The sequence below is a fragment of the Pelodiscus sinensis genome, chromosome 2 (genome assembly GCF_049634645.1).
Source record: "Pelodiscus sinensis isolate JC-2024 chromosome 2, ASM4963464v1, whole genome shotgun sequence".
In the NCBI taxonomy this organism is placed as follows: Eukaryota; Metazoa; Chordata; order Testudines; family Trionychidae; genus Pelodiscus; species Pelodiscus sinensis.
In genome coordinates this window covers 193376096-193402256 of record NC_134712.1, presented here as the reverse complement: position 1 = coordinate 193402256, position 26161 = coordinate 193376096, and the positions used below count along the sequence as shown (strand labels likewise).

The 26161-nt window shown below is 42.3% G+C and overlaps 1 protein-coding gene and 1 long non-coding RNA gene across 6 annotated transcripts in view; one reads left to right on the top strand and one right to left on the bottom strand.

Annotated features, from left to right (window-relative positions):
* Positions 1-9754, top strand: part of PLCL2 (phospholipase C like 2) — a 212238-nt gene extending 202484 nt beyond the window's left edge. For 4 of the 5 annotated variants that reach the window (XM_075922106.1, XM_025189747.2, XM_025189748.2 and 1 more), the window contains one exon: positions 8755-9754. In XM_075922106.1, the coding sequence (XP_075778221.1) occupies positions 8755-8934 (180 nt within the window). In that variant the 3' untranslated portion in view covers positions 8935-9754. The remainder of the gene's footprint in view (positions 1-8754) is intronic. The other variant, XM_075922108.1, reaches the window with a different exon arrangement.
* The window catches only part of LOC142827305 (uncharacterized), a 60413-nt gene that overhangs the window by 10813 nt on the left and 23439 nt on the right, over positions 1-26161 (bottom strand). The gene's annotated exons all lie outside the window — the stretch shown is intronic.

Genomic DNA, 26161 nt, shown 5'->3' with positions numbered 1-26161 from the left:
GATGTGTACTATAATCACTATTCCCAAGGCTTCCTAATTTGTAATTATATGGCCAAATTCATCCTTGGTATACCAAGGAGTTACAGACAGAAGTGGGCTCATTCTTGTCCAGCTCAAGAACATTTCTTCCACAGCCCTCAGTTCCTGCAGACCTCTCACATGGCCTTGGCAACTGTTCTTTGCATTTACTGAGGCACAAAATGGCTGGATGTATTTAAAACTTGTCCCAGATGCCTTTGTAAATAGTCCCCAGTCAAAGTCCAAGACAGCCTTTAAGGGATATAAATATGAAAATGTAATGACTGGAAGAAATGTGAAATGTAAATATTAAACATCCTGTTTAAATATTAAACATAAAAGTTCTTCTGATGTTAAGCTACAGTTAAAGTTTAAGTAGGATAAAAACTGGTTTCAGTCACCAGTACTTGGGGTTTACAACCCATTATTGTCACAGAATGGCAATAGTTTTCTCAATCTTAGAACAATTTCATCTAGAAACTTAGAAATTCTGTTTGTCAAATGTATCTCAGATTTTCTTTTTGCCTACACTACCCCCACCCCTACCCCCACAATAGATCTTGACAAGAGCAACTGCACTAAGAGCAGCTTGACTGGTATTAACAAACTGTTTAAACTTGCAGGCTTTTTGTCATGCACACAATCCCAGAGTATGTATGCATGGTGAAAAGTGTTTCTCTTGTTATGAATTCTAATTTGAGCACAATAGGTACATATTTCTCTTAATGACTGTGAGGCCATACAGTGCAAAGTGTTTGTTATCAATGAAACAATAAGACAGGTAGCATAAGTATATACTATTTATACGTATACTTAGACAATTACACAGTCAATTTAGTATGAACTCCTTATTTATTCAAAATGGCTAAAAGACTGCAATGGTTTAAGATACAACACAACAACTTGTCCTAAGCACAAGAATTACTCATGATGGTCTGATGCTTTTTCTCTCAGAGGGCCAACAACATGAATTTCACACCCTCTGCCTCAATCACCCCAATCCACAATTGACAGTATGTTTATTTGGTGATGGCTGCTAAGTGGCCTAAAACGTACTGTCATTGGCTAGGCGAAGTATAAGCGTCTGCATAACCAAATACAAGAAGCAGCACTAATACCTGCACTAGAGAAAAGATTCACAGTGTAACCAACATGCATACACAAATCAAGATGAATTGCACTTTTATCAAGCTGCCATCGCCAACCTTTTTTGTTATTCACTTACTGCTGCCCTTTAGACAGATAGCATCAATGCACCCCTGTTGAGCCAGCCAATCCGATGTCTCAGTACTGTTCTGAGACAGAGGTACATTGTGGTGTCTGTCCTTACATTTTTAAATTCCTATTTCCTTTTTAATTTATGGCCAATAAGTCATTTTAAAAGTAAAATATACAGTAATGGTAGTGACAGTCACATGGTATTGTAGAATCTGACACAAAAATCAAGCTTCAGGACAAGAGCTAGAGTAAAAACAGTGTAAAAATGTTGACACATTCTATGTGTTAGCATGTCACATTGTATCAAAGGCAACATCTCATTTCACAGATGTAGAGGAGATAATAAACCCACCCCCCTTTCCTTTTTAATTACCTTTCAGTTTCTATTCAAAGCTCACATTACATTTCATACATGAAAATATCAACGCTAAGCATGAGTTTTTCCATGCTGTTTAAGTTTCTCTTCTAGGGTAGAATACATGCAAATGAGAATTTACATTCATTCAGGGAATTTAATTGACAATGCATATTAACTAAGGTCCCCATTTTTTTAAAACTGTTTATAAATGAATAGCAATGTTGACGTTTGATGTCCTTTAAAGCAATTACTTCATTTTGGGCCAGAAAGCAATACTGTACTAATTCATTTTGTGATGTATGAACAAATGTTAATACCCCAGAGGCTCATTTGCAGCAACACCTTGTGATACCATCCACCACTTATAAGCAACATTTCCCACAGGAACACTGCTTCCTGTGAATTGTCAGCACACCCCATAATTGCTGTAACTGTAGCAACCAATATGTTGCTACTAATGCATGTCTACTGTACAATATACTCCCCGTTTAAGTAGCATGGGGGACATGTATTTTATTCAGATATTCAGGAGTTCAGAATTATGACGAAGGCAGGAGCCCTGTGTGTGGGGGGGGGGGGTCATCATTGTCCTCGTGTTTAGGGAGCTGTCCTTCGCCATGCTCTCACTTCCCTGTGACAACAGAGCTGTAAAAGGCTCCATGTGCTGCCACAGAGCCTGTGACAGTCAGTGTCTGCAGGCATAAAGTACGAGGGTGAGGCTGTGCTCCAGACAGGGCAGAGCACAGAGCCCCAGCCAGCCCACCAGCCTAGAACCCTCCTTGTAGCTTATGTCTGCAGGGACTGAGTGTACACAGCCCTGCAGAAGTGCTGGGAACCCTTTGCTGCTCCACTGTCATAACCCCATATACTTGTTCCCTGTGAAGGGCTCCCTTCACTGCCACAGGAGCCATTCAGCATCAGGGTGGCTTCCTCCCATCCTGGCAGGTGAAAGAGAGGTTGCTGTTTTACCCAAGTTTCCAAATCCCTTCCTTGTCCCCAGCATGAAATATACACTACAGAGGCAGCTGTCGCATCTATCTCATGCTAAGGGACTCAGATAGTGTGGAAGTTCAGATAACAGGGTTTGAGATAAACATGAATTCTGTACATGAAATAGAATATTGTGCTTTATTTTGTTATTCCTTTTGTTAATTAGCAGTGGATACAGGCCAGGACAGCAGCTTCCTTGCAATTTGCTCTAATTGTGATATGCAAACCCTTTACTGTTCCCACCCTCAGACCAGTTCCCAACCATGTCAGATTTACTGGTAGCAAATCTTAGTTATGTGGACTCCATTCCAGTCTACCGGTGGAGATTAGATTCAGAGGGTTAAGGACATTTCACTTTTGACGTAACCCAGATTTGAAGGCAACTCTTCAGAAGTGAAAAGCTGGTAGAACTGACATAGCCAACAAACAGCATCTGGGTTTACTTTTGGAATTACTTCAAGCTCCAGGATTGAGTTGCCTTTAAGGGTAAGGTTAGTGTTGGGGTAGCTAATGGTTTTTTTCTTTGAATGTTGTTTTCCTTTAATTCATTCTGGATTATAGTATGTGCATCTCTTTCTTGTTTGAGTCATCCATTAGGTTTGCATTAAACTTGGAACATATGAGATTTGTATACCTCTTAGTTTTTCAGCATAGATTTTCAGAGCATGAGGGTGTGACCATAAAAAAGGGTGAATTCAAAATTCACACATTTTCAATACACACATATATTCCAGTTGACAATAAATTATATGTAATAGTACTTTGTTTTGTGAATCAGGATCAAATAGTGCTTTGAGAAATTTATAAAGAGTTGGGGACATTAATCTTGCAAGTCCTAGTAGTTCCTCATTAATAGGCCTAATAGGATTAATTTTTTTTCTAGTCATTGACACATTTAACCATTAACAGACAAATTACTGTATTAGGCCAACTTTTGAATTCTAAATTGAGAAGGCCAATCTTTAAATCTATACAAAGGCACTTTTTAGTTTAATTTTATTAAGGTCTGTATTACTGCATTTTGCTGTTACTTCAGTAAGCACTGCAGCTGAAATTGTGTGACTCTTTTCATTCTGTCACACCACTCCCTCCATTTTTAGTCACTGAGAATTTTCTGAAACTCTTTCCTTTTTGGAGATTTTTTTTATGCTTTATCATTGCCTGAATACAAAATGTTTGGAAAGTTTTAGGAATAATTCTGCTTATATCAGCATTTCTCAGATTGAGACTCCCAACCCAAAAGGAGGTCACAAGTCTATTGTAGTGGGGTTGAAAGACTACAAAAAATATTGCCGGGATGAGGGGGAGTTGGAAGTCCTCCAGATGGGACTCTGGGAGAAAAGCAATTGCTGCTCTCCAGACAGCCAGGTCTAAAGGCGATGCCACTGCCAGCAGTTGTTTGGAAGAGTGCCAATACCACAAGTATGCTCCTATGAGTATGTTCAGTAATTTGCTATCACTTTTGTGCGGGGATGGTCACAGACAGTCTCAAATATTTTCAAAGGGTGGCCCAACAAAGAAAGTTCAAAACCTCCTCGCCTATATGAATGAAATGTCAGTGGAGAAAAATATACATTACCCAAGCAAAGTTGTGGCACCTTATAGACAGATTTATTGGAGCATAAGCTTTCGTGGGCAAAGACCCACTTCATCAGATGCCCACTTCGTCTTTGCCCACGAAAGCTTATGCTCCAATAAATCTGTCTATAAGGTGCCACAGGACTCATCACTTTTTTGCAGATTCAGACTAACATGGCTACCTCTCTGATATCAAGCTAAGTTAGCATTGTCATGAGACTGGGCATCATCAAGGGTTGCACTGGGGCACTGATTGGACCTGCATGTTCCAGGACCAGTAGATTTTTTGAGCCCACCCAATTCTGCAAGAACTGGAGTGTTCACTTCTTTCAACCTAACTTACCCTGACTGTGCCAAGACACTTGATCAAGTAGCTTAGTGCAGTTGCCAGCAACACCCAGATCCATAGTCTCTCTGATAGGATCTAAAGTATTCATTCTCCTCAACATCTTCAGTGCCTTGGGTGATCACAAGTATGAATAGCCACATGTACTCCCTGGGAGCATCACCACTGCCCTTTGCCTATTAAAAAGTTTCAGGGCCACTTGATGGATCAATAGTTGGACCCTCATCACTCCGAGGAACCTGATTCCTCACACTAGGACCTCAAGGCCTGTACTCGAGGATCTTGGTCATCTCAAGGTGAGCAAGAATATTCAGACCAACCACACGTGCCTGAAGTTCCTTCATTTATTTTTTCAGCAACTCAAGTGACACCGGAACTCCCACCAACTCAGGAATCTTGTAGTAATAAGGAATAGCAAGCGGAAACAAGCCCTTGCTCCATTAGATCCCTTAAGACCAGTCACTTTGTCATCATCTATGGGTGAAGCAGTAGCTCCACAATTAGAAGTCAGAGAGGTTAGATTTGTCAGAAAAGCCTAATATTTGTCTTATTTTCCAATTATCAAGTGGTTTTAGGTAGATGGGAGAAATTCTGTGGAGTCCTGTATATAATACACAAAGTCAGATTAGACCAATGATGGGCAGCCTAGGCTAGTGAGTGGGTCACATGAGTGGCCCATCTTCATCTCACTAGGTCACAAGATCGTCATAACCAAGATGGTCTGCTAGGATAGGGTAGTTTTGCTAACTGCCCTTGTGTATCTAGATTTTGCAGGGTGTGCTGACAGATCTGTAGCTGTGCTTTGGTTGGATGCAAAGGGAGCACATTGCACACAACATTGACTATGAGAGCTATCTGCACGCACTTCACTTCATGTTCACTTTCTTTACATTAGTAATACTGGTAGGAAAAAAGCTATAAAGATGCAGACCTGGCACTCTGGCTACCCTGCACATGGGCATTGGCAAACAAAATGTGTTGTGGGCTTCACATAGAACCCTGATGAACCACAGGCTGTCCACTGGATTGGATGATCACAAAGGTCTTCTCTGGCCTTGCATTTGGTTAATCAATGGATTTTTAAAAAAAGTTTTGCTTCCTTTTCTTGAATATTCCCAAAGCCAAAATGGCAGGGTTTAACAAAAGGAAATGTATCATCCTTATAGACAAGAAACAGTGCCTTGTATTACTCTGGGGTGAACTGGTTTGAAATAATTATGAAATTTTTAAAATTGGTCCTGTAGAAAATGTGACCAAGTAATTAAAGACTGTCAATATAATTGTGCACCAGGGAAAAATTAAGATTGCAGAAGTTATCCTAATGACGGCATTTCCAAACATTTAAGAGCTTTGCAACCTCAGTGTAATATTATGTAATTTCATAGGTTTTTAAACAATTAGGGAGAAAATTTCAATATTATGGAATCATATTGACATCCACAAGGTTCATCAGTGGTGTTGGTATCTTAAGATCCATCAACCTCTGCCACTAGAGTCAATGAAGTAACAGCAGTAGGTTGTCATTCTCTGTGTGGCCTAGCATGCAAGTGGAGGGAAAGGGTTAAGAGGTGCTGTTTTTCTCAGAGAGTTTCAGAGATTTTAGCTGACACCAAAGGAACAGCCAGACTCAGCAATCCTGGGTTCCATTTCAGAATCTGGATGGGAGCATTCTCTAGTGGGCACAGGCTTTTCCCCCTCTCCCCTGCAACATGATCCATTCACCACTATTCCCTTCAACCAGTCCCAGTCCTGTCCGTTCCCTACCACCTGGTTCCTTCCCAATTACTGTTCTTCTTACTTAGTGAGGCCTAGTCATCTTGCCTACCTACTGCTGGTCTTCTTGTCCAGGCTCATTATCCAAGATCCAGTCTTTCCTCTTCTCTTTAGATGACCACATCTCGTCCCAGGTTTCTTTCCAGCCACTCCTGATTCTCATTCTTGTGTCCTTATTCACCTACCCCACCCACTGGCTCCCAGTCCTAGTCTCCCTCTGCAGGCTTGTTGTCTAATCTCAGTCACCTGTCCACCTCTGTCTTTTTTCCCCACTCAGTGCCACTTCTCTCTCTGCACTCCTCCTCTTTCTCAGCTCCCCCAGGAAGTGTTCTTGTACAATCAGTTCCGGTTGTCTGTCCACTCCCCAGCTTCTTGCCTGTTTTCAGTGTTCTAACCCTAAATCAGCTGTATTCCAGCCCTCCTGCATTTTTCTCATTTCCCAGTCTCCTCTTTCAAATACTCCCAGTCTCCCTGCCCAACCATACCCAGTCCCTGCTTCCTGTTCCAGATTCTCTTCCTCCCATGCGAGCCACTTTGTACCAATCCACTCCTTCCCCCTCTAACTCTTGTTCCCTCTACATTTGAATCAGACAGCTTCCTCCATCATGTGGCCTGGGCAGAAGCAAAGTCATTAATATCACAGGAAGGACCATCTCCCTGCTCTTAGTTTCAGGGTCCATCCTACCCTAGCCCAAACTAACTAACTTAACAGAGAAAGTCAGGCTTCACACTTGTAGCCCTGGGCTGGATAGAGTAGTCACAGCCGTATGTAGGCACATGCTCTTTCAGAACAGACTGTTTGAAGATTTAGTTGCTGAAATTGGTGAAATCTTTCCTGAGCATATACAAATTTCAGTTTGACAAAGGCTCATACCTTGGCCAAACTTGAGCATATTTTCATAGCAAAAGATACATCACTGATACAAAGGCAATTCCAAGTCCTTGCTCTAAAATATGGAACACTAGAGCCATTCGAAAGAAAGGGTTTTCAATAATTTTTAACATGATCAAAAAAATGTGCTTTTCTCTAGTCTTGTTCTTGGAAATGTCTTGTTTGGCTGAAATTTTTCAACAAAAATAACAGCTTGAAGTATGAAAAATTTCAGTCTGAATTGTTAAAGCTTCACAAAGTTTTAACTAACAGGGTCTCATAATGGGGAAGCGTCAGGAAAACTTAATCATAGGCCAACGTAGAGCACACCCTATAATAAATACCCTGAGTACTGTTCTAAAACTGCAGTCTAACTAATCCACATAACTCATTCTCAAAACAGATTCACTCTCACTGTGACTCATTTATTCTACCGGAATGTTTTAAATTAACTTTCCTGGTTGTCATGTATAAAGAAAAGTCCTGATTTCCTTTAACAGATGAAAGAATCAGACTGTTACTGAAGCCAGTGCTGCAGCGACTGAACTTTCTGCTACTTGTCTCCCCATAGGCTGAACATGCGTTGCCAATTGCAATTTCAAGGAGAACTCTCTTTTTTTTTTTGTATAAAGCAATCTTTTCCATTTATGTGGCTCAAACAGAAATAATTTTGTACATTTTGACTCCATATGAAAATATTTTTCATCCTTTGTGTCAATACAGTAACATTATTCAGCAAGTTCTTTACTGAGCTGGTATCCTTATTCAGGCCTGGCGTATCCTGATTTACATCTGCCAGAAAAGGGCAGTCCTCCACGGAATGCAACTGTACACTGTCTCCTTTGCCCCAGGAGCCTCTCTATGTGGGTTCTGTGAAATTTTCTATGTGCAGAGACTCAGGGAAGAGCCTGCACTCTCCAGCATGGTCAGTCCATGGATGCCTGCATGTAAATAGCATATAGAAGAGTTTAGTGTATTGCCTCCTCGGGGTTCTCCTCTTTGGCTCTTTCTGAGCACAGCTGCAAGTAAGGAGAGCCTAGCTAATGACAGCATGACTCCACCAAGAGAGGGGAGGAAGGGATAGCAATTTGTGCAGGACAGTACCTACTGTCAACTGATCTGTCTCTGAGCTTCTTCTAAAACTCCCCTTACTACAGGGGAACAAATACAATTCCTGGGAAACATCACTACATAATCAGGCTGAGTTTCCAGTCCCCTCTGCCCCTTTCAATGCCAGCCCTTATTTTAATATCCCATTCTTACACATTTAGGTTTGTCACCAGGCTATAATTGAGTGAGGAACTTGCTGATAAACAAAAGCATGTAACAGCTCTGCGAGGTATCGAGGTATACAAATGAATCCTTATATCTATCAGTGTTAATAAACAACACGTGTTAAAACTATAGCACAAATTCCTTTACTTAAAACTATTGAGTAGGAGTTTTTCTTTACCCAGCCAGTTGGGTCCAGAGAAAGCAAGTGGCATGGCTTCTTATTAATGCAGAGTAATCTGGTTTTTATCTTCATGAGCAGGGCAACTGTACAATAAATCTGAAAATAATCTTATTTATTGTATGTTCTAACTATATTTGTTCTTACAGGGACAAGCTGATCTTCTAAAATATGCTAAAAATGAGACACTGGAGAATCTGAAACAAATCCATTATGCCGCTCTTTCATGTGGACTCAATAAACCAGGCACTGAAAATGCAGAAGTCTCAAAGCCCCGTCGAAGCTTAGAGGCCATACCTGAAAAGTCAAATGATGAAAATGGAGAATGAAGGAACTTTATGCTCATAGTTATGGAGTTTATAACTCTACAACCAAATGTAACTGCACAGGACATTTGTATTGCACTTAATACTGAAGACTATATGTGGAGTTTTTAAAGCACAATTGGAGAAGCTAATTACAATCTATTAAAACTGTGAATGTACGTAGCAATTCTGCGTTTGATGGCAATTACATTGCATAACATGGGAATTATCTCACTGGCCAAACCATACTGTATATGTGTAAAATATATCATACTTTAGTAAGTGTGCTGGAAAAAGTTCTTTGTAGTTCCATAGAGAAACAAACTGCTTTTTCTTAATGAAAATTAAAACTGTAACTGAGGGGATGTGGATTCATACATAGGTTAACATGTAACTGTCTTGATTTTCAAAATAACTAGGTGTGCAATTCCTTGATTTTTTGTTCAAAATTCAGTAATTGTAATACAGAGATATTAAATTGTGCACCTAACTTATGAAAATCAGGTCAATAAAATGAAGTACACTTTCTGTTATAAATGTGGATTTTATTTTAGACACTTGGGGATATTTGTGTTTGAAGGGGAATATTTTTTCTTGTTGAGCCATAAATAAAAAGGAGAATGTAATTAGACAGTGCTCACTGACTCTTCAGTGCACTATGGGAGAGCCATTGTGTGAAAGGAAAATGTGCAATCAGTCTGATATAGCCTAGGTCTAAAGACCTATGAACTGCAAATATGTATAGCTAATTGTAATAGTGACCAAACTGTGAGTAAAATGTTGTAAATAATTTTTCATTCTGTCAAGTGAAGTGTTCACATTAAAAACAAGTTTTGTGATATTACTCCCATGCAAGTAAAGCTTTTAACTAAACTTTGTTTTATTTTAAAAATATGTTTCCAAGCACAGTAGGAATATTCAGTTATACGTTTTGACAAATACCTGTTTGCCTGTTATTTTTTATCATTTGACAATTTTAGCTAACAACATAGTAGCTAATGAACTCAAAATTATTATACAAACTTAGAGCTATCTATTGGAGCATCTGATTTAATAATAAAGTGCAGTATATCCTCCCACTGTGCACTACATTTAAAGAAAAATAAGATTAACATGTAATCTGTTTGGCAGAGGAGATTTTGGTTTCACTTATACCAAACCAAGTCCTTGATTCTGCAATGAAAGCTGTGTGAATGGACCTTTGCCTGGGCACAGTGTCTTGTTGATTTTATTGGAGAGCTCCTTAAGGGCAGCAATCCACCTGCATGGATCTGATTACAGGATAACCTTTAGTCATAAAAAACAAAGTTGAACACACTCCATGCAGTGCCCTTTGACGCTGCTTTTCTAAATGACATTCTGTACAGATTAGGAGCTGATTATAGCAGGTGCTGCTCACTCAGCTCCCAATGAGCAGATCATATACTGCAAGCCCAAAATATGCTCCTACTTAGGAAAACTTCTAGCGATTGCCATATAAAGATGTAAGAATATGGCCCATAGTCACCACTGCTCTTTCCCCAGGCTGGCTGCTGTAAGATCCCTGATTCCATGTGAAATTGATGGTAAGCAGTAAGCAATGAGAGCAGGCATCCTTACTGATAATAGTTAATATAAAAAGAGCCTACATGGACCAATTTTTCACGTGTATTTTTCACAAATTGAATGGGAATGAGAACTAGTAATGAGGTTGGCTACCCGATGTTCAAGGGCAGTTTCACTGTAAAGAAATATTTATCAGAAAGTTCAGTAACCCACTTGCAATGAACATTGATTGACAACTTTTGGTTTAAGCAGAAAGACAGAAGCTTAGAAAACAATCTGGAAAATGTCACTATAATGTGTATTGGCCCTTAAATATGACAAGTCAACAAAGCTCCTTTAGGAATCCTAGACAGCATCACTTTGAACTACCTACAGTATGGGAGATTATAAACACACCATAAATGACTTTTTCCTAAACCACACAGTCAGAATTATCCCATCTCAGGTACTCGTTCCATTTACTCATCTCTCTAAGGCATGTTACATTCTTGAAGAAGATCAGGGATTAAGATATGTCTAAAATATTATTTGTTCAAAGGGCAAGCAAACAAGAAAAAAATGCAGTATGTGGTATGAATAAACTCTGACCTATGAGTAATTTTAAACTTTGAACCCAAAAGTACATGGGATTGCAACTAATCCATGCTCATTAGCTGGACAGTTACCCAACACAAAATGATTAATTTCAAAAATGACTCCATTGTGATGTCTTTGGCTCCCACATGCTTAAATCACGTGATTAGGTAAAGCAGAAAAGTACAATTAAAACACTGTATTCAGTCAACCTAAAAAAAAATCCCATCACCCCAAAACACTAACATTTTACTCTCTACTATATTGCATTCTGTTGCTTTGAATGGAAACCATTCATGCATTTATTCATACACAATATGTCTAAAAACATACCAAAAAAATGATATGGACTTGGAAATCCAAAAGATATAATGCACCTGGCACTTTAGAAGAACAAAGCATGTACACTTGCAATGGTGCCAATGGTAATCCAGGCATTGTAAATTCAAAACCAAAATTATCATTAAGATCTCTTCAATTACGTTTCCTTAACAAAGCATCCTTGTAGCCAAAATGCAAGTTATTTTAATTGCTACACCATTATTAACACTAAAAACACTGAGTAGGCTGGTGGCACCTGAGAGACTAACAAAAATATTTCTAGTATGAGTTTTCGTGGGCAAAAAATCACTTCTTCAGAGGAATTTGTGTGCAGAAAAATGGGATTATCAGAATTTATAACAGAAAAAGAGTGTGTGGGGGGGAAATGTACCAGTCAATAATTGAGTGGGCTGGAGGTGTACCATGCTTAGCTTTTGATGTCAATGATGTGTTAAATGTAAGGAAGACTGGTTTTATAATAGGCCATCCACTTAATGTCTTTGTTCAGACCAAGGGAAACTGCCAAATTTGCATATGAAGGTCAATTCCGCACTCACTCACTCTCCATCTAGTTGGCTTGTGAAAATCCTTTGTAGAAGAATGGCTACTTTTAAATCCATTAATGAGTGCCCAGGCAGATTTAAATGTTCCCCTATAGGCTTATATGTATTACCATTTCTGATATCTGACTTGTGTCCATTTATCCTTTGTCATAGAGACTGTCCAATTAGGCCTAATACATGGCAGAGGGGCATTGCTGGCACTTAATGGCATATATCACATGAGAGGACGTGCAACTGTATGAGCCTCTGATGGCGTGACTTATGTGGTTAGGTCCTGTGATGGTGTTGCTTGTATAAATGTGTGGACAGAGTTGGCAACAGGGTTTATTACAGGGTTAAATTCCTGGGTACAGTTGCCAGGTGTCCGGTAATAACCCAGACAATCCGATATTTTTGTCTCCTGTCCGATAAAAAAAATGAAGACAATACCAGACATCTACAATGTCCAGTATTTTCTGAAATTTTTTCCCTGTCAGGAGGTGAAAATGTCAGACACCTGGCAACCCTACACACACACACAGCAACCAGGCTCAGCCCCTGGATCCTCCCGTCCACTTACCTGGTTCTGCAGGGAAGATGTCTTCTGGCTTGGAGAAGGAAAACAAGATGGCCACCAGCAAAAAGCCTCAGAGGCCTTTCTTAAAGGGGCCATGATGTTTTTATTTTCATTTATTTATTTATTTATTTGCTTAATAACTGGCGGGGTCCTTTTTTTTTCCCTTGACAACTTTGGTCTCCCCCTTATTTTTTCTCAACAGATTTTTTTCTCTGGTGTTTATTTCGGGCTGGGATGGGGGGGGTCGGTATTTTTGGTTAAACCATCTGGCAACCCTATTCCTCGGTGAATGTGTCAGAGGTATGATATGTGGCTGCTGGAAAGAAACTGCTTCAGGTTGGTAGGTTGTCAGTAGGTGAAGATTGGCCTGTCTCCCAAGGCCTGTGTGAGCGAGGGATTGTTTTCCAGGATAGGTTGTAGATTGTCAATGATACAGTGGGGGGGGGAGGGGGGGTGTAAGCTGGGGGCTTAGGGAATGACCAGTGGTGTTCTGTTATTTTCCTTCTGGGGCCTGTCTTGAAGAAGCTGATACCTGGGTTCTCATCTTACTCTGTCAGTCTGTTTCTTTACTTTCCAAAGTGGGTACTTAAGTTTTAAGAATGCCAGATAGAGATCTTGTAGGTGTTTGTCTCTGTCTGTGGGATTGGCGCAAATTCAGGTGTATGTTAGGGCCTGGCTGTAAACAATTATCATGTGATGTGTCCTGGATGGAAGCTAGAGGCATATAGGTAAGAATAGTGATTGGCAGTTTCCCAGTATAGGATGCTGTTAACATGGCCATCATTTAATTGTACTACAATATCAATGAGGTAGATCTCCTGTGTGGACCAGTCCAGGGTAAGGTTGGTGGTAGGGTGGAAATTGTTGAAATCCCTCTGCAATTCTTGAAGGATTTCCTTCCTGTGGGTCCATATGATGATGTTATCAATGTAGTATAAGTAGAGGAAAGGTACTAGGGGACAAGAACTGGAGAAACATTCAAGGTTAGCAATAAAAATGTTGGCAAATTGTAGGGCCATGCGGGTGCCCATACAACAGCTGACCTGAAGTTCTTCATAGTGTCTCTGTGGGTGCGCCACTCAAGGGCTGTGTCTACACTGGCATGAATTTCCGGAAATGTTTAAAACAGAATAGTTTTCGTTATAAGTATTTCCGGAAAAAGAGCATCTACATTGGCAGGCTGCTTTTCCGGAAAAGCCCTTTTTCCGGAAAAGCATCTGTGGCCAGTGTAGACGCGCTTTTCCGGAAAAGAGCCCCGATCGTCATTTTCGCGATCTGGGCTTTTTTCCGGAAAAGACTACTGGGCTGTCTACACTGGCCCTTTTCCGGAACAGTGTTCCGGAATAAGGACTTATGCCCGAGCGGGAGCAGAATAATTCTTCCGGAATAGTGGCTGATTTTGTACAGTAGAGCATCGTTGCTTTTCCAGAAATTCAAGGGCCAGTGTAGACAGCTCGCAGCTTATTCTGGAAAAGCGGCTGATTTTCCGGAATAAGTGGACCAGTGTAGACACAGCCAAGGTGTCGGGCTTGTCCCGGTGCTGCAATCCGGAGAATCTTCATCAGCAATAGCCCAGCTGGACCGCACATGCACGCCTGCTGTCTCATGTCGTTTGCACCCTTCTGCTGAGTGCAGTCTGGCCCCGTCAGTTCCTTTCCAACTGTCTGTGGCTGCAGACGGAGATAGGACGCGCTCCCTTTCCGCTCTGAGGAGAATGGGAAATTAGTCATAGAGTTATAGTTAGTTAGTTCTTTGTTAATTAGTTATTGTTAATAGTTGTTCTACTTGTTATAGTTCATATACCACAGTTAAAAAAAATCTTCCATCCTAGTTATAAGTTTTGTTTGAGTAGCTCCCCCCCCCCCAAAAAAAAAGAGAAGAAGTAAAAGACTGAAATAATTAAATAAACAAGATCATTATGCCAGGGTCACCCGGCTTCAAGAAATGTTCACAATGCCGAGATGCCATGCCCGCATCAGATGGGCAATCTCGGTGCATCATGTGCCTAGGGGATGGGCACATCCCACAAAAGTGCACACACTGCACTACATTGACTGCGCCTGCAAGGCGAGACAGGGAACTGAGATTAAGGATGCTTTTGTTTGACAAAGCCCTGCAAACACCCGGCACAGATAAGCAGCCTAAAGGCATCTCACAGGCGCATGAAGCTCACCCGATCTCTGATGAGCCTCACCGCAGCACTTCAAAATCCACCAGATGAGTACTACGGCCATTATTAACACGACTGGCCATGCTCGTGCAGTAGATGGTACTCACAATCACGATCTCCGCATTGCAGCCGTCTGGCCTCACCGCACCATCCACCTCAAGATCCGCTCCCTTGTGTCACTCCGCCAACTTCTGCGGAAGACACAATCTCAGTACCTGCTCACGAGGAGCAGAGCAACAACCACACTCCACAACAGGAGCAACAGCATTTGGATTCCCCAACTGACCAATAGTCATTGTCACTTGACGATGCAGTTTTCCAAAGGAAATCTTCTCCAACAGAGGACCATAAACAATTTCAGGAGATCTTTAAGAGAGTTGCCGAGTCTCAGGAGGTCCAAACTACAGACGTGCATCAAAAACAGCAGGCCAACAGTAAGTTTGACGTGTCGATTGAGGGACTGTGCACCACCCCTTTGACGGAGGCTCCACACGAAGTGCAGAAGTTATTCCATCACCGGTTGAGACCTTATCACCAGTGTTGGTCTTTCATAACCACCAACCGTTGGGTCTAGGATATAGTCACTTCAGGATATGTCATCCCTTTCAACTCAATCCCTCCACCTGCCCCATCTCCCCCGTCCCTTTTCAGGACCACTCTTCTACAGCAAGAGGTCTCCTGTCCACTTACCATAGGAGCAGTGGAGAGGGTACCAGCTCAGTTTCGCGGGAAAGGATTTTACTCTCGGTACTTCCTCACTCAGAAGAAGTCAGGAGGTTGGAGACCTATTCTGGACCTACGCCGGCTCAACCATCACCTGCTCAAACAAAAATTCCCTATATCATCCCAGCTCTCGACAAAGGGGATTCGTTCGCATCCCTCGATTTACAGGATGCCTATTTTCATGTAACGATGCACCCGGCCCACAGGCGGTTCCTCCGGTTCGTAGTGGGCACAGAGCACTACAAATACCAAGTGTTACCTTTCGGACTTTCAGCAGTGCCAAGAATTTTTTCCAAGACTCTGGCGGTAGTGGCTGCCTACCTTAGACATCTCAACATCATGATCTTCCTGTATTTAGACGATTGTCTACTGAAGTCTCCCACCTTGGATGAAGCTACACAGGCAGTCGCCACTACCACAACAGTGTTCAAGGCTCTGGGGCTCATAATCCCTAACGCCAAGACACTCCCTAGAATTCATCGACCGCAAGAGCATACTTACCCATAAAGAGGTTTCACGTTATCCAAGACTTAGTTCAGACTGTATCAATTTCTCCCAAATCACATCTACTTACCTGCCTACAGCTGTTAGGGCACATGGCTGCCACCACATATGTAGTTCCGCACACAAGACTTCATCTGCGAGGCCTTCAACATTGACTATTCATGCTATACAACAGAAATTGCCATCATTATTGCTCATGAGTGGGCATCAATGCAGCTTCCTTAGGGGATGCCTTCCTACTCGACCGGAGTCATCACCCCTTGTTCTATGCCTTTCCCCCCTCTTCCACTCATCCCCAGGGTACTAGAGAAAATAGCATTGGACGGAGCAACAGTGATTTTGATAGTGCCCCTTTGGCCCCGACAGATGTGGCTAACGCAATTGTCCCAAATGTCAGCAGCCCAGCCACAGCGACTACCGAAGCTATACAACTTACTATCTCAGCAACACGGTACAATGATTCACCCACACATCGATTGCATGCACCTCAATGCATGGCTTCTAGTTGGCTCCAAGCTCCAGAACTGAGCTGTTCTCAGGCTGTCAAGCATGTGCTTATAAACACATAAAACTTACCTCCATAAATGGTACCAGTTCCATTCCTGGTGTTCAGCAACAGCTTTCGACCCTCTTTCCTTGCCTATCCAACAAGTACTTGATTACATCCTGGACCTGAAGATGATGGGTTTGGCAATTTCTTCCCTCAGGGTTCACCTGGCGGCAATCTCAGCCTTCCATCCTCCCATCGACGATCATTCATTATTTGCACACCCACTAACCAAAAGGTTTTTGAAGGGGCTCAAGAATCTGTATCCCGCTCACAGGATTCCACCAGAGACGTGGGACCTAGCTATGATCTTGGACACCCTGACTTGCCCCCCCTTTGAACATGTAACCTCCACATGCTTACGACATGTGACCTCCGCATGCTTACGACAAAGGTGGCGTTCCTGCTTGCCATAACTTCGGCGCGGCAAGTGAGCGAATCACCATCTCTCTCTGCCAATCCGCCATATACCTTATTCAATGAGCATGGAGTAGTGCTTCGTGTTCATTCTCCCTTTCTCCTGAAAGTGAATTCCATCTTTCATATAAATAAACCCATAAGCTTGCTGACATTCTACCCAAAACCTCATTCCACCGTGGAAGAATCACGTTTGCATACGCTGGACATCAGAAGAGTGCTGGCCTTTTATCTTGACAGAACACATGTTTTCAGGAAGTCTCAGCACCTTTTCTTATCTATGGCTAAGCGTTCAAAAGCCCAACAACTCTCCGCACAGCGCATTTCCAATTTGATCGTCTCTTGCATCACACAATGTTATGACTTGCGGAATAAATCTTTGTCGCATCAACCTCATGCCCACTCCACTAGAGGCATGTCCACATCCACGGCTTACCTTAAGGGTGTATCATTACAGGACACATGCCTTGCAGCAACCTGGTCATCTACTCTTACCTTCGCCAGACATTATGCCCTTACAAAAATACTGAAGAGCGACTCTGCAGTGGCCCAAGCAGTTCTGTCCACAGCACAGAAACCATAAGTCCAAAGCACACGTATAGCATTGCACCACTGCTACGTACTTACCTTGAGCGGAGCACTCACAGGGACACTACTCGATGAAGAAGAGAGAGTTACTCACCTTGTGCAGTAACGTCTGTTCTTCAAGATGTATGTCCCCGTGGGTGCTCCACATCCCGCCCTCCTCCCTGCTTCAGAGTTACTGTTTTTGTCTTTTCAGATGCTTCTGGCTGGGAGGAACTGACGGGGCCAGACCACACTCAGCAAAAAGGTGAGAATGGCATGAGACAGGAGGCGAGCATGCGCGGTCCGGCTAGGCTACTGCTGATAAAGATTCTCCGAATTGCGGCGCCGGGACAAGCCCGACACCTTGAGTAGAACACCCACGGGCACAAACATCTCAAAGAACAGACGTTACTGCACAAGGTGAGTAACTCTCTCTTATAAATTGTCAACAGATTGGAAATAGTTGTGGGTGAAGACACAGTCACATAGTTCAGCCACCAGGTGAGCTGGGGCATTATCAGGGATACCATTCCTGACAGCTTGTAGTCCATCCACATGTGGAATGTTGATTGTAAAAAGCTTCTACATCCACAGTGGTCAGGATGGAGTTTTCAGGCAAATTAATGATGCTCTGTAGTTTTAACACTGATTATTTTCGATACTGTTTGCTGGATGTTTTCAAGGTACTCAATACACACACACCCCTCCCCAAATATAGCTGGTTTAAGTTTATATATATATATACTCTGTTTTCATTGATTTTTTTCCTTCACATTCTGTTCAATCAGTGAACTTTTTACCTGTGTTTGAACTGTGATAACTGTTCCCAATGAATGTGGTTTTTCATCAAATCACCTTTTTGTGTGTGTGTGCGCCTTCTCTCAGTCCTGGTAAGAAAGAGTCAATGTTAAAATACATATAGAGAGATGAGTGCCATATGAAAGAAAATGCTGCTGCACAGCAGAAAAGGCTCACATATGAGTTATTTATTATTTAAATATTGACCCTGTAGTCTGCTTCATCCACAAGACAAAGGATGGAACAATACCTTCTCCAGAAAGGTCCCAAGCTAAACTGGAACTTCAGCTTCAGCTGCACCCAGAAAGCAAGGAGTGCAGGGGAGGAGGGCAGATCCCCTTTGTAGCCCCCTGATTGAGGTGCGCTCCATGGGACATTTCAGTCATTCCAGCAGTTTACAGCAGCCTAAAAGCCTAAAGTCTCCCTGGGATACAGTATGCTCTGCCCATGTTCTCCAGATAATAGAGTGGTATAGGAGCAAACTATCGAACTTAACAAATAGAAGAGAGAGAATTCTCAATTTTAAGCTTTTTCCTGCCACCACCATTTCACCAGGGGTCCAAAATGGAGTTCAGGGTCAAGTCCTATTAATATCAGGAGAGCCAGGATTTCATGCCAAGAATAAAAGTTTCTCCCTACTTGCCCTACACTCAATGCCTGGTGATTAGAGTTTAGAATGCCCCTCCGAATGTCACAAATGCTGCCATCCTAAGTAGTAGCATAATAATGGAATTAGGCCTTTCGGCAGCAGTTACATACCATACGTAAATATTTGTATAAAGCACTTCAGGGTTGGTTACCAAATTCATTTCCTCCTGCTTTGATGCTGAATCAGAAGGACGATATCAGAGTTTCCAGCATGAAAAATGGAACTGGTTTATAGATGACTAAAAATGGCATCTACAGTCTGTTAATCAAATGAAATAATCTGTAAAGGGCCAGCCTAGTGCTATTGTGATTCAGAACTTTCTATTCCAATTGTACAACTTTCCTCTGCCTGATTTATTACTATGATTTTATTAACAATACTTTCTCCTACCTGCCTGCAGTGATTGCTATGTAGTTCTCAGTTAAGCCCTTAACTGGCATGCTTTTTTTAAGGAAAACTTTCACCCAAGCTGTAGAATCTCAGTAAACTAAATGTCACCATACACGTTCTGAAACACATTTCCATAGGGGAAAAGTGCAGCTAGCCTATGGGCACACAGTATACATACAATGACCTAGCCAGTCAGTACTATATGCAGTCGTTTAGCTGCTCCACAGCGTGAGATGTGCTATTAAAGCAGGGTAAGGGCTTACTGGGGAGTTCGGCTGCAATAGCTAACGTGAACTGCACTAGCTATTCCACCCCAGCTCTCCATGTGGACGCACTAATGATACATCTACACTTGGAGCTGGGAGTGTGATTCCCAATCCTAGCAGACATGCTCAGGCTATGTCTTAGCAAGCTAGTTGCCAAATACAGTTGTGTAGCAGCAGCAAGTGACATGTCCCAAGGGCCCCCCCACTACAATCCTCCCCAAACCTCCCACTCCCCTACCTGTGTGTACTTAGGGCAGTTGTCTGTGCTGCTGGTGCCTGTGCTATGATGGTTGCACTATTTTTAGCTCACTTGCTTGACCAGAGCTAGTACCATTATGGGGGTAGGTGATTCCCAGCTTGTGTTCCCGTTAGTTGTCTGTTCTCAGCAAGGAAACAATGACAGAACTACCAGTTTCTGTTTTCAGATGCTGCTACAAATCCCACTCTGATGCCCCAGCTCTACTCAGTATAGACACATGGGAGAGAGAGAGGGGAAGAGTAAGGAGAGAAACTGAGCAGCAGCCCTGGACTCTGAGAGCACAAAAATGGGGAATGGAAAGGGGGCTTGTGTGGAGGGCAAGAGGAGGGGTCAGCTCCTGATATACGGCACTGCAGCTGCTCCACAGTATGCTGGATTGGAGTGGTAGGTGGAGCAAGTCAATGCAGCGTTTAGGCAGCAGGAAGGGATGGCTGTGCAGAGGGGCTGGTGAGTGGGCAAAAGAGAGTTTTGTACAAAAAGGAGAGGGGAATGTTACTGGAGCTATACCAGAGGAGAGAGGGTTGCAGGAGTCTAGGGGCAAATTATTGCTTCTGGGACACAGTGGAACTTGCAGGGCTCATCCATGCTGCTACCTGGGCTGCCTGGTGCACTAGAGTAGTAGTGAGACAGGGAGCCTTTAGAGAGGTGTTGGTGCAGAGATACCAGCAACACTGCCTGGTGGGTCAAAGAGCCAAGAAAGCTGTCCTGAGAGATCTTGTCAAATATCATGTCCTTGACATATGTTATTCCCCCTCGGCCTTCCCTGCACAGTCCCATTGCTGTATTGCCCCACTTCCTCCTCTTTCCATGTTCCTTCAGCTCCCTGACTAACAAGGCAACAAGCAAAGCTGAGGTTGGTAATTCAGGGACAGGATGTGCTTGGAGCATCCTTTTCTGTTTCTAGAGGTGACAGCATTATCCAATGGCTAGGGAACTGAGCTGAGAGAGAAAGAGTCTATTGATGACTCTGCCAGCAAACAGCTTCCTGGCCTTAGGCAAGTCACTTAACCTCTCTGTGCCTCACTTTACTCCACCTGCAAAATGGGGATAATTATATATAGCTTCCTTTGTAAACCACTTTGAGAGCTAGAGATTAAATGGGTTGTGTATTAGTATTGGGGGAAATATGTGTGTACACAAACCACACCAATGCATCCTCCCTCAGCACCTCACAGGAAAGAGCCTGCCGAACTTTTATAATACTGCAACTGTATTGAATGTAGAAGTGGACTATGGTATTACAGCATTGTAGGGATCACCACCTTCAACATTTAAATCACACCATTCCAGATTATAGTCTATGTAACTTGTGCTTAATGTTCACAAGAAGCAGACAAATGGTAAATTCCTTAAATGAAATTAAAATATGGTAAATCCAAAACTGACTAAGGGAATTTCGTTGTCACTCAACATTAGTAAACCATGGAATTCATTGCTATAGGATGTCATCGAGGCAAAAAAAAAAAAAATAGCAAGCTTCAGAAAGCTGCAGATAACAACACTATCCAGAGTTATACCAGTTAATGCTAACAAAAAAAAATTAGAAGAGAGATTCAATTTCATGCTTCCGGGTTTAAGCCAATCTCTATTAGGAAGTTTCTTGCACTTAACACTGAAGCATCTGATGCAGGCCACTATCAGAGACAGAATATTGGAGTACATGGACCATGAATTTAATCCTGCATGGTAATTCCTGTTCCTGTGAGTCTACAGAACTCTGAAATTAATTGTAACATGCTGCAGGGCATAGCAATTACCATTCACCTGCCAAAACTGTAGAGAGGATTTTTTCCACTACACACCACCCATGACTAGTAAGAATACTTGCAGGCTGCAGAATCTTTGTAAGTGGAATCAGTTGAAACAGGTAACATTTCAAGATCTCAGTAGCTCAGTCCTTCTGGGGGGATTCAGGCCAATTCTGAGTGATCAGAATTAAAGTAATTCTTCCCCATGGCAAAATCTCTAGCAACTGATCTATTAGAAGAAAAGATAAGAAATATAGATAATGACTTCTCATAGGTAAAACTGAAGTGTACAATTGAGGACCCACTCCTAGCAGCCTAAGGCATCTGAGCACAGAGCAGGTCTAGTCCAGGGCTGGGGGTGGATGCCCAGCTTACCTGAATCCAACCCCCGAGGCTCAGGGCTCCCCCCCCCCAGCATTGGGGAGCCCATGCTGGTGCTTCAGTCCCCCCTCCCGCCCATCATGGAGCTGGAGCACACAAAATCTACTAACTTGGAACCGTGTTCCCTCAGACCCAAGAGCCTCTGACCAGTCGGGGCTGATTAATCCCATGAAGCTCTGCCACCCTGCAGCTTAGAGGGAACATTGGCCGGGACCCTTCCCCCCTCTCCAGCTCTGGTGTGCGAAGGGAGTGTCTGTCTTCTTCTCACTCGGGGTCCACATCAGTGAGGGTTTGGTTTTGTTGTTGTTGCTTCTTACTTGGGTGCAGCCCCAACTGATTTTTCTGTGCGTCAGTGGCCCCTGACCCAAAAAAGGTTCTCCAGTCTTGTTGATAGCCATCATGTGTTACTTGGAGAATGGTCAGGTCAGTGAGGCAATTTGACAGGCAGCTGCAGACAGCTCCCATTTAATTTGCTGAAAGGGGCAGGCTTGGCAAGTCTATCTGAGATGATGAAGAGATGCAGGTCAACCGACAAGCAAACCTTATGGCTGTGTCTAGACTGGCAAGTTTTTCCGCAAAAGCAGCTGCTTTTGCAGAAAAACTTGCCAGCTGTCTACACTGGCTGCTTGAATTTCCACAAGAACACTGACAATCTCATGTAAGAAATCAGTGCTTCTCGTGGAAATACTATGTTGCACCCGTTCAGGCAAAAGTCCTTTTGCGCAAAAGGGCCAGTGTAGACAGCTCAGATTTGTTTTGCACAAAAAAGGCCCGATTGCAAAAATGGCGATTGGGGCTTTTTTGCGCAAAAGTGCATCTAGATTGGCCACGGAAGCTTTTGCGCAAAAGTGCTTTTGCGGAAATGCGTCCGTGCCAATCTAGACGCTCTTTTCTGCAAATGCTTTTAATTGGAAACTTTTCCATTAAAAGCATTTGCAGAAAATCATGCCAGTCTAGACATAGCCTATGAGTTTTGGCACCATCCTGGAGCTTCCAGTCCTCACTCAGATATGCCATGGTAGCGCTATTTGCCATTGCCTGTCTCATGTGAATGTTCATGCTTTTGTAATGCCCCTACAATGTAGCCCAATAGGCTCTTCTCTCAGGTACCACATTGCTGTGTTTTCCCAGTTGGCTCCAGCCTCCTGGCATCCTTCATCGTCATAGCACAGAAGTGGAATTGGCATTGTCATAGCACAGAAGTGGACTTCAGCTGCTTCTCTGCAAACAGGAATGAGAGAATCACTTTCCCACCAAAAAGTACTAGAAGCCCATGATGGATATATCCTGAAGTCTCACACTGGATAAGGATCATGAAAGCTGCCAGGGAGCCTGGAAACTTGACATTGCCTTGCTGATTTTCCCAATTCCCAACGGGTCCCAAATCTCCTCCCTTATCTTAAAGACCCTGTCCTCTGAGGAAATCGTAGAATACTAGAAGGGATCTCAAGAGGTTATCAAGGCCTGTCCCCGGCTTTCACAGAAGGACCAATCACCATCAAGACCATGCTCTTCAATATCTCCAATAATGGAGATTCCACAACCTCCCTATGTACTTATTGTGGTGTATAACCACCCTGACAATTAGGAAGTTTTTCCTAACGTTCAACCTAAACCTCCCTTGCTGCAATTTAAGGCCATTGCTTCTTGTCATATCATCAGAGGTCAAGAAGAACAATTTTTCCTTCTTTGGCCTTGTAACACCTTTATAGGTACTTGAAATCTGCTGTCATGTCCCCTCTCAGTCTTCTCTTTTCCAGACTAAACAAACCCAATTGTTTCAGTCTTCCTCCTAGGGTCATGTTTTCTAGACCTTTTTAATCATTTTTGTTGCTCTTTTCTGGACCCTCTCCAATTTTTCCACATCTTTCTTGAAATGTGGTGCCCAGAACTGGACACAATATTCCAATTGAGGCTTAATCAGCACCGAGTGGAAGAATGATTTCTTGTGTCTTGTTCACAACACTCCTATTAATGCATCCCAGAATCATGATTTGCTTTTTTTGCAACAGCGTCACACTGTTGACTCATATTTAGCTTGTGGTCCACTATTGCTCCTAGATCCCATTCTATAGTATCCTTCAGGGGGTAGCCAAGTTAGTCTGTACAGAAAAAAACAACAAATGGTCTCGTAGCACTTTATAGACTAACAAAACATGTAGATGGTATCATGAGCTTTTTGCCCACCAGACCATTTGTAGATTTTACTTGTACTGCTGCTGAGGCCTCCAGTTCTGAAGGGGCCTGTAGCAACCCATCATGTAATTTAAGATTACCTTTGTGAGAGCGTGGGGAAGGAGGAGATAGAGGTGTCTAAAATTGCTTTTGAAAATACATACACCGTCAGGAACGGTTTATGAATCAGAAGACTAGAACCATGAAGAGAAGCAACCTGATGGCCTCTGTTTTCTAAAATCTGTTGTGAATTCACTACCTAAATGGTAGGCCTCAAGGTCTTGAGTGAGAAAGAGGCGTTTCTCAAATACTTGCTTAAACTCTTCAAATTCAGGATGATATAGACCTCCCAGTAGAGAGGTTTCTTTCTAATCCTCCCCCAATCAGCAGGAACTGACACAATGTGCTGAATGTTGTAGACAGTTAAGGTTGTGGCTATTGCTTTCCTTTGCTTGAGAGCTGGGCAAGCAATGGGAGAAACTGGTTGAAAACAGAGACTGAAGCAAACTCCAAGAATTGCCTATCGATTTTTATGTCCAGCGTAGAATACTCTCAACACATCCGAAAAAACATTTACTCCAATTAGCAAAGCACTAATGTGGATGGACACACTTTCAGAGTAGGGAAGCCATTCCCTGCTAGAGGCAAAGAGACATTAAAAAGTATGGAATTATTTTAGCTTCTGAAGAGAGCTCCTAATGGACTTGCCCTTGTGCCCTGGGCCATTTGACACACTTTTAAGTATCGGGCATGGGGAAAGTCTTTTACATCCAGCATTTGATAGAAGTACTTGGTGAAATTTTTCAACAGAAACTATTTTTTCAGAAAAAAAAATGCAGACAATGACACCAGACTATTTTACAAGTTCATGTTCCTTTTTGACATATTTCATTTTGACATTTCGTTTACATTTCCTTTTTAAACATTTCAAAATATTTTAGTGCTTGAAATCAAAATGGTTTGATTTTTTTCATTTTTTGGTTTTGCTTCACTAAAATTTCTGTTTTTCAAAATGGCTGGAGAACTGAAAAATCCATTATTTGCCCTACTCTATAACATAGGTAAATTCTGAAGGACTTTTTATAAGAGTCTTATCTCTGAAACCCTTGGTCTCTTATTTAACTTTCACTTGCATTTATCTTATATATTGTTTTCTGGAGAATGAATGCTCCCTCATACGCTTATAGTAAGTAGCATGCAGTGTAAGTCAAATGGCATGTAATGTAACATATCCTTCAATAGTTTGGCAGGAGATTTAATAGCACACATTTTTAAAGATTGCTAAAGAATGCTCACAACCCCTCTATAGGCTTATAATAAAGGAGACAGACAGGCAGGGATTAGGGCTATTGTTACTATCCATTTACAGTGCAGTATGTCATATCCACACATCTTTTTATGGCTTGGACTCAGATTTATATTTAAGGAAAGAAAGATTCTCTAAATGAAGCTGAATGGTGTGCAAAGTACTCCTGGCCTCAGCAGGCATGTAGAGGCAGACAAAGGACAAATCATAAGACACATCAAAATTAGATAACAGCCGTGACAGGGTCATTCTAGTAATTTTAGACTGAATATGGAGAAAAAGAAACCCTCTGTCAGTAATTGGTTCAGTTACTGCACTTATCCCCAATTTTCTGAACTGTCAAGCCTCATTTCTTCTGTTATTTGGATTGACAATCTTCTCAACAGTGTTTCTCATTATGGCTTGAAGGACACTGTGGTCTGGTTTCACTGTGGAAGCACTGAACAAGTGAAACACAGCTTACTATTACTTTGTCCATAGTGTTCGGTAATGCTGATAATGATATTGGGCACCTCTTCACACACTGGTAATTTTCTAGACAGACCAGTTGACAGAGCTGTAATTCATCAGCCGTGGTCTTGGGTGTAATAGACTGTGGCAATGCGGCAAGTGTCCCAATGTTAACGATTTGGGTTAAGCAAAATGGAGAGGCTTCTGATGGTCCAGCTGCTGTTTTCATATATTCTGATGCAGACACATGAAATAATAATTCACACAGGGACTACAGGGAATGTGTGTGTGCAAGGAGGAAAGACATTAATTAAATCATATTGTGATAGGCACAGTTTTCTTT